Here is a 7,540-nt window from a genome sequence, read left to right on the forward strand (position 1 = left end):
GAGCAGTGTCAGTCAGTCACTAATTGGGGGGGGGGGGCAGTGATTTGAGAGGCAGTGTCACTTATTGAGAGGGGCAGTGTCACTCGGGAGCAGTCACTAGTTGGGGTGACATGTTACTGATTTGGGGGGCAGTGTCACGTATTGAGGGGGCAGTCACTAGTTGGGGTGGCATGTTACTGATTGGGGGGCAGTGTTGCTTATGAGGGGCAGTGACCTGTCTATACCAGCGATGATTGAAGCTGTCCTGCGGTCTCCTCAGGCCTCACTCACTGAGACTTTTCCCAATAAAGTGCTATTTTTGGTTCAGGCCACAAAATGATTGATTTATTGGGCGCTGGTTCGCAAATCAGATGTTAAAATGAAACCTCCTTTGCTGTATAATCGCACGCACGAGTCCCCGGGAGCTGCGGCGGTTACAGTTATTATTAAAGCTTCTCTATTTCCACAAAAACATGGAATGCTATTTATATTCCCGCCTCAAAGATGGCCGCGCAGTGCTTTCCCGTTAACACAAGTGTGACTTTTACCCAGAGTAAAGATGGCGGCCGCATGGCAGACATGAGCAGAGTCAGCGGCCATCAAACTCCGGGCATCTTCACACCCCCCGAGATAATATGAGCAGCTGGCAGCGTTCGCTAGTCCGCCTGTTCTCCTCCCGGGATTCCCCGGGGCTCGGGGATGTCCGTCCCACCCGGTGCGGTACACTCAACATGGCGGCCGGAGAAGGACGGCATGCTCGTGCCTCTCTGACATCACGTCAGGGATTAGCCTCGAGCCGCTGGTTGCCATAGCGACGCCGTGTGACCGTGCGGCCTGCGGACAGGAGCAGAGCCTGGAAGTCACCGAGCCCGAGAGGTGAGGGGCGGGGTGAGAATGGGGTGTGTTATTGGGGCGGTGTGAGAATGGGGTGTGTTATTGGGGGGACGGTATGAAAATGGGGTGTATTATTGGGGGGGGGGGGTGTATTATTGGGGGGGGTATGAGAATGGGGTGTAGTATTGGGGGTGGTATGAGAATGGGGTGTGTTATTGGGGGTGGTGGTATGAGAATGGGGTGTGTTGGGGGGGGGGGGCGGTATGAGAATGCGGTGTATTATTGGGGCGGTGTGAGAATGGGGTGTGTTTTGGGAGAGGTATGAGAATGGGGTGTATTATTGGGGCTTTAGTAGAATGGGGTGTGTTTGAGGTGAGGTATGAGATTGGGGTGTGTTAGGGTTGTATCACAATGGCTTGTGTTGTTGGGGGCGGTAGGTGAATGGGGTGTGTGATTGGGGGCGGTAGGGGAATGGGGTGTGTGATTGGGGGCGGTAGGGGAATGGGGTGTGTGATTGGGGGCGGTAGGGGAATGGGGTGTGTGATTGGGGGCGGTAGGGGAATGGGGTGTGTGATTGGGGGCGGTAGGGGAATGGGGTGTGTGATTGGGGGCGGTAGGGGAATGGGGTGTGTGATTGGGGGCGGTAGGGGAATGGGGTGTGTGATTGGGGGCGGTAGGGGAATAGGGTGTGTGATTGGGGGCGGTAGGGGAATGGGGTGTGTGACTGGGGCGGTAGGGGAATGGGGTGTGTGACTGGGGGCGGTAGGGGAATGGGGTGTGTGATTGGGGGCGGTAGGGGAATAGGGTGTGTGATTGGGGGCGGTAGGGGAATGGGGTGTGTGACTGGGGCGGTAGGGGAATGGGGTGTGTGACTGGGGGCGGTAGGGGAATGGGGTGTTTGACTGGGGGCGGTAGGGGAACGGGGTGTGTGACTGGGGGCGGTAGGGGAATGGGGTGTGTGCTTGGGGGCGGTAGGGGAATGGGGTGTGTGCTTGGGGGCGGTAGGGGAATGGGGTGTGTGCTTGGGGGCGGTAGGGGAATGGGGTGTGTGCTTGGGGGCGGTAGGGGAATGGGGTGTGTGCTTGGGGGCGGTAGGGGAATGGGGTGTGTGACTGGGGGCGGTAGGGGAATGGGGTGTGTGACTGGGGGCGGTAGGGGAATGGGGTGTGTGACTGGGGGCGGTAGGGGAATGGGGTGTGTGACTGGGGGCGGTAGGGGAATGGGGTGTGTGACTGGGGACGGTAGGGGAATGGGGTGTGTTGTTGCAGGCCGTATCAGTATTTAGAGTAAATGATACTGGGTGGCCCAGTCACTGGTGCTGACCTGCAGTACTGCTTTGCCAGAGAACCAGTCTTGTGGCATTGGGGTTTGAATAGGCCCTTTAAGTCCCCAAAATCCTGCAGTGCCTCAATAATAATCATAACCCCCTCTCCCCCCCTCCCAGCACAGTGTCACTGCTTCCCAGGGGAGAGCGCAGCCACCATGGAGAAGAATCAGGCATGGTCAACTGGCCAGGAGAGGCCCAGACCGGGCCACGGGACAGCACAGAAAGCGCGGCCGAGGAACATGGAAGCTGCGGCCCCAGAATCGGACAAGGACTCCGGATACTCAGGTTCGGACTTTTACTTCCTCAGTGAGAAGACCTTCCAGACCTGTGTGACATTGTGCTGGCGTCCTGGGAACTGCCGGCTGTGTCACGTACAACAAGGCACTGTCAAAAACCCAGATTCCTGGTCATGTGAGGCCCGGAATCTCGGATGGTATAAGTGTCTTATTGCTACAATATCCAGAGGTGGGATCCCGCACAATCCCGGCATTGTGATCCTATCTCCCTCTCTCTTTCTTTGTGTTACGTGTGGAAATCTCTGCTCATATGTTAGTCTCTTTAGGAGAATGAAACAGGGTGTTAAATAAGTTTGCTAATGACAGGCTAGTGAGGTGCTAAAACCTCACTGAATTCTGGGGTCCCTGGTGCTGGCACATTGGTGTGTCTCTGTTACGAGGCCCTGGGGTTAGTGTGCAGAACCAGAAGTGGAGGAGAGGTGGGTAGGTTGCGGATCCAGGATTGAGGGGGGGGGGGAGGGAGGGAGTTCAGAGGAGTAAAGTCTGCTCCTGCACCTCTCCAGTCTGCATTGCTCCAGGTAATGCTCTGTCCTTCTCTCCCTGCTTCAGATGTAGCCTCTGAGTGCCTGAGCTCCGTAGAGCAGACCGATTCCGAGGAGGGGCCCTCCGCATCGCGCTGGTATGCAGCCAAGACTGCCTCAGGTTCTCCAGACTCGCTGAGCCGTGCTCAGTCCCGCCCGTCCCCTGTGGTCACTGTCAAACATCTGCTTGTAGATCAGGTGAGGGCTCGAGCTCATGGGTGGCCAACTCCAGTCCTCAAGGGCCATCAACTGGCCTGGTATTGGTGATATCCCTGCTTCAGCACAGGTGACACAATCAATGGCTCAGTCATTCTGACTGAGCCACCTGTGCTGAAGCATGGTTTGACCTTTTGCTGACCCTTGACTGGAGTTGGCCACCCATGTGTTAGGGTAACACAGAAAAGTAAAACCTATTTCTCCTTTAGTCCTTCCCTTCAGCCCTGGAGTGTGGGGCCGGGAGAAGGTTTGTGTTCATTAGGAATATGGCATTCATGCAGACCGGTGAATATTCGCGGTTTGATTCGCAAAACTTAAAACCTTTAGAAATGTGTGCGACTGTATGCAAATGAACCAAGAGGCTTTCTCTGCACGAGTCCCAATACATATCCAGCCAAACACACCTTTTATACCACACGTGGAGAGACATCTGACATACTTGGGAGCTATTCTATCTCATTTCAATCTCTTTATCAGGTACCCCAGGTGTGCTCCTTTATGTGCACAGGTGTCCACGTGTTGTATAAAGGTTGTGAGGGGATATATATTGGGGACTCTCCACCGAATCCCGTATTTCAGAGTCTGGGCGAATTGTTTCGGCTGAATTTGCGAATGGCGACCACTGACGGATTTGCAGAGATCCGCACACATATTGGAACAAGCCGCGCAGACGAATATTCGTCGGCAGTAACAGATATTGACAGAAGTTTGCTACCTTCGCCCATCTCCAGTATTCACGTCTCTTCCTCCGCAGTACGCAGAGAGGGTTACGGGCACACCATAATGCCAGCAATAAAGGCAATTTGCCGGTGCTCGTGGAGATGGGGGAGATCCTGTGCTGCCCCAGAGGAATCACGGAGCAGGAGGGAAGCGTCCAGCCACACGGTACGGCAAAAAGACGATTTATCAGCAAATCCAATTCCAACGTTTCGACCGCACAAGCAGTCTTTGTCAAGGTGAGTCGAAACGTTGGAATTGGATTTGCTAATCATCTTTTTGCCAAACCGTGTGCCTGGTCATTTCCTCTTCCTCCGCAATCCCAGAAGCTTAAGAACACGGCCCGTTTCCAACGGGATCTTTTCTCAATGCCCTGTCACAGACGCAAGCCTTCCAGGAATTAGCCATCGGAGCACCAGAGTGGTCCCTGTAGCACTCAAAGGGGTTGAAAATATATTTCACATCAACAATACCATAAATATTTGTGAGGCTCGCGTGTCCTGATGGTATCTGCCTCCTGCAGCCGCTGTTGTGACCTCTGGTCAGGTATCTCCCCTTACACCGTGTTTCCTGAGGGGCCCCTCCCTCTGTGTCCACCAAATGCTGGCAGCAAGTGGAACCGGTTTTGAGATCACGTGATGGGTAATGAGGTTGCAAACGTGTGTGCACCACAGGATACGGCGTCCCTGTCAGCCTTAACCCCTGCACTGCTGGGAAGCCCTGAGTGTTTACAAGAGAGAGACCGAATCCTATGTTGTGTCGTTGGGAAGATCTATACGTTTTAGGCTTCAAAGGGATCAGTGTAGCCACTTGTGGGGTGGAGTCTGCTCTGCCCAGGGAGGATGGGTTAGTGAGAGCATTACCCCGTTACAGGCGGCCTCTGGGCTTGGCAGAGGTCTTACAAATACATGGTCTTAGCAGGCTACAAACCCACAGTATTGTATATGTATTAGTGCCAATTGGAGCGTTACTGGGACAGTGAACTCGGATATACCCCAGGAAACAGATGCCCCAATGTGACAAAGTATTTATTTCATTTATATGCTTATTTTTCTTATAAGTGTGGCACGGCATACATGCCACACATCCCATGTCTGCTATATCATTGCTCTGTGGCCTCTTTTCTCTTTGCCGTGGAGGAAATACAAAGGACACAGTGTAACATTGGTAGGGTAGGTGCCTATCGGAAGGGTTACCTTGACGTGGATGCAGATTACCATCTTTTTGCCAAAAGATTGAACTATGTGACCCATACCTTTATGACAAGAAAAAACATATAAATTAACAAAATACTTTGTTGCATTGGCGTCATTGGCTGGAGTTGAGCACGTAAAACCCATATGCCTTAGAGGCAGAGATGTATGCGGCATGGTGTGAGCATCTTATTGGTGTGTTGAGGGGTAGTGGTGTTATACAAGGTGCAACGTCTTCTTTAATAAAAAGTGAGCCATTGAGTGGATATTGCACAGATCAGCGGCAATACACAGCATACTCTGAGTCAGGCTCTTTTCGCAGTGCACAGCACGAATAAAATGCCCCTTTGTGGCTGTGTTAGATCTTTTCTATTGCACGTGAAGACAAGGCGCTTTATTGAATTGATCATTATTTCATGCTGTGTGTGGGGGTGTGCGGAAAGGAACAGGCTGCAACCTCAAGCCTAACAGGGCGATCTGCATCTCTAATGCTCGATCAGGTTGCATCCCTTTGAATAACCGCTTCCCATTCTTGCTTCCCTATATTTCTCAGAAATTCCAGGCTAGGGCTCAGATTGTTGCTGGTGGGGGCAGGAGGCGTGCGCATCACATGTAATTCGTATGGCAGACCTTCCTTTTTTTTGTGCGGTTTCCTATTTCACAGGCTGGAGCTGTGAAGCGCTTGTTATGCGCAGAGATACTCCGCTTTTATTAATACAGATGGACGAAGGTTGTTCTGGGTCTCAGAGCCATCCAGCATACACTGGGTTAATGCTAATGTCAGCAGGAATTAGCGTGAGGATTTCTTGGCCCCCGGCATCACAAGAGATGTGAGGAGGCTGAGAACAGCCCATCGGCTTACTCTGTAATGTGTGTTCAGAGGTGGGGGGGGGAAACACACACAGTAGGTGCCAAATAGTAACCTGTGAGGTGCCCTGATCTCCAAGTGAGCGCCAGTGGAGGACCTCTTCCCTGTGGGGTCTCACTCTGTTTTCTGTTCTTCTCTAGGGGTCCGGCCCAGACACTCTCATTCGCTCCTGGACTGTCCATCCTTCCTTCCAATTGCTCCAGGCCTCTCACCAAGCTCTGCTCTCCCCTCCCACATCGTCCCCCGCACAGACTCTGGCCCCTTGTACAAAGCGAGCCAAGTACCTGCCCATCTTGAACTCCTACACCAAGATAGCGCCACACCCGTTCCAGCACTCCCCCATGGTACCCTTTCCCCGTGGGGGCAAGAAGGGTGGGGACGTGGGTTATCACAGCCGAACAAAGAGATCCTGCCCTGGGACACCCTGTGAGAGTCACAAAGAGACTGATACCAGAGGGTGTGAGGGTGAGGGCAGAGCTCAGAGAGACTTGGCAGCAGGTTCTGATCCACACTCCGACACAAGGCAGAACAGCGATGTGCCAGCTGGGAGCCTGGGCACAACCGAGAGGGAGCCCACAGCAGCATCCTCCCAAGAGATCCAGCAGAGCATGCAGGAGACGGAGCTTGTCCTGCTGGCAGAGCGGAAGAGCAAGAAACGCTGCTTCATGAACACGCTGGACGCTCTGCACTGCTCTGGCCTGCTGGGCATCGCCATTCAGACTAAGGAACTAGCACGGCTCAACCAGGCCACACAGAGCCAGCTGGAGAGGCTGCGGGAGCAGACCCAGCTGTATGCCAAGGCTGTGGGCAGCAACCACCCGCAGGACTGGCAGAGGCTTGCAGACTCCTTTTGAGGAGTGAGGATTGTTTTTTTTTTAATCTGCACACCCTCTTAATTCTAGGTTGGCTGGCAGATCGTTGCTGTGAGGGCAACTTAGTGCCAGCGAGGTGGGTATCACATAGCACTTCAGGCACCTCCTATGAGCTGCTTTGAATATAGCATTAATAAAAGCTGTTAACATCACAGTAACAATTCTCTGTGTGTGCAGGGATCACGTTTATCCTCCCTACAGCAGGGTGCACTGCACATGTTACGGCCTGAGGGAGGCAGAGAGAGGGTGAGTCTGGAAGGTTTCACGGCCTGGGAGAGAGTCTGGAAGGTTTCACGGCCTGGGAGAGAGTCTGGAAGGTTTCACGGCCTGGGAGAGAGTCTGGAAGGTTTCACGGCCTGGGAGAGAGTGTGAACGGTCGCACATTTCTGCTTTGTATGAAGATGGTTAAAAATGTAGGACTGTTGGGTCTATATTGTGTCTCAAAACAAATATCCCCCATAATGTTATTAGTTTGCAAAGGTTTATGAGAACAGAAGGAAAGGGGTTTTGATACCAAACTCCTGATAATAGCGAGTTTTATCAAAGAAAGCTGTTTTTTAATAATACCTCAGCCATACCTCAGCCGTTTTGTATTACGTCAAAATGTTCAAGAAATATTGTGTATAGCAGGGGTGCTGAACACCCCAAGCCTCCACCCCAGCCCCACCAACAGGTCAGGTGTTCAGGATATCCCAACCACTTCAGCACAGGTGGCCC

The 7,540-nt window shown here is 52.9% G+C and overlaps 1 protein-coding gene across 1 annotated transcript; it reads left to right on the forward strand.

Moving 5' to 3' along the window:
• Window positions 1–477: 477 nt before the first annotated feature.
• Window positions 478–6,975, forward strand: CIPC (CLOCK interacting pacemaker). Its single transcript, XM_075614687.1, has 4 exons — window positions 478–855; window positions 2,258–2,425; window positions 2,986–3,155; window positions 6,092–6,975. Exons 2-4 carry the CDS (start codon window positions 2,296–2,298, stop codon window positions 6,803–6,805), a joined length of 1,014 nt encoding a protein of 337 aa, XP_075470802.1. The 5' UTR covers window positions 478–855; window positions 2,258–2,295; the 3' UTR covers window positions 6,806–6,975.
• The last annotated feature ends 565 nt before the right edge of the window (window positions 6,976–7,540 follow it).

The sequence above is a fragment of the Ascaphus truei genome, chromosome 9 (genome assembly GCF_040206685.1).
Source record: "Ascaphus truei isolate aAscTru1 chromosome 9, aAscTru1.hap1, whole genome shotgun sequence".
Classification (NCBI taxonomy): Eukaryota; Metazoa; Chordata; class Amphibia; order Anura; family Ascaphidae; genus Ascaphus; species Ascaphus truei.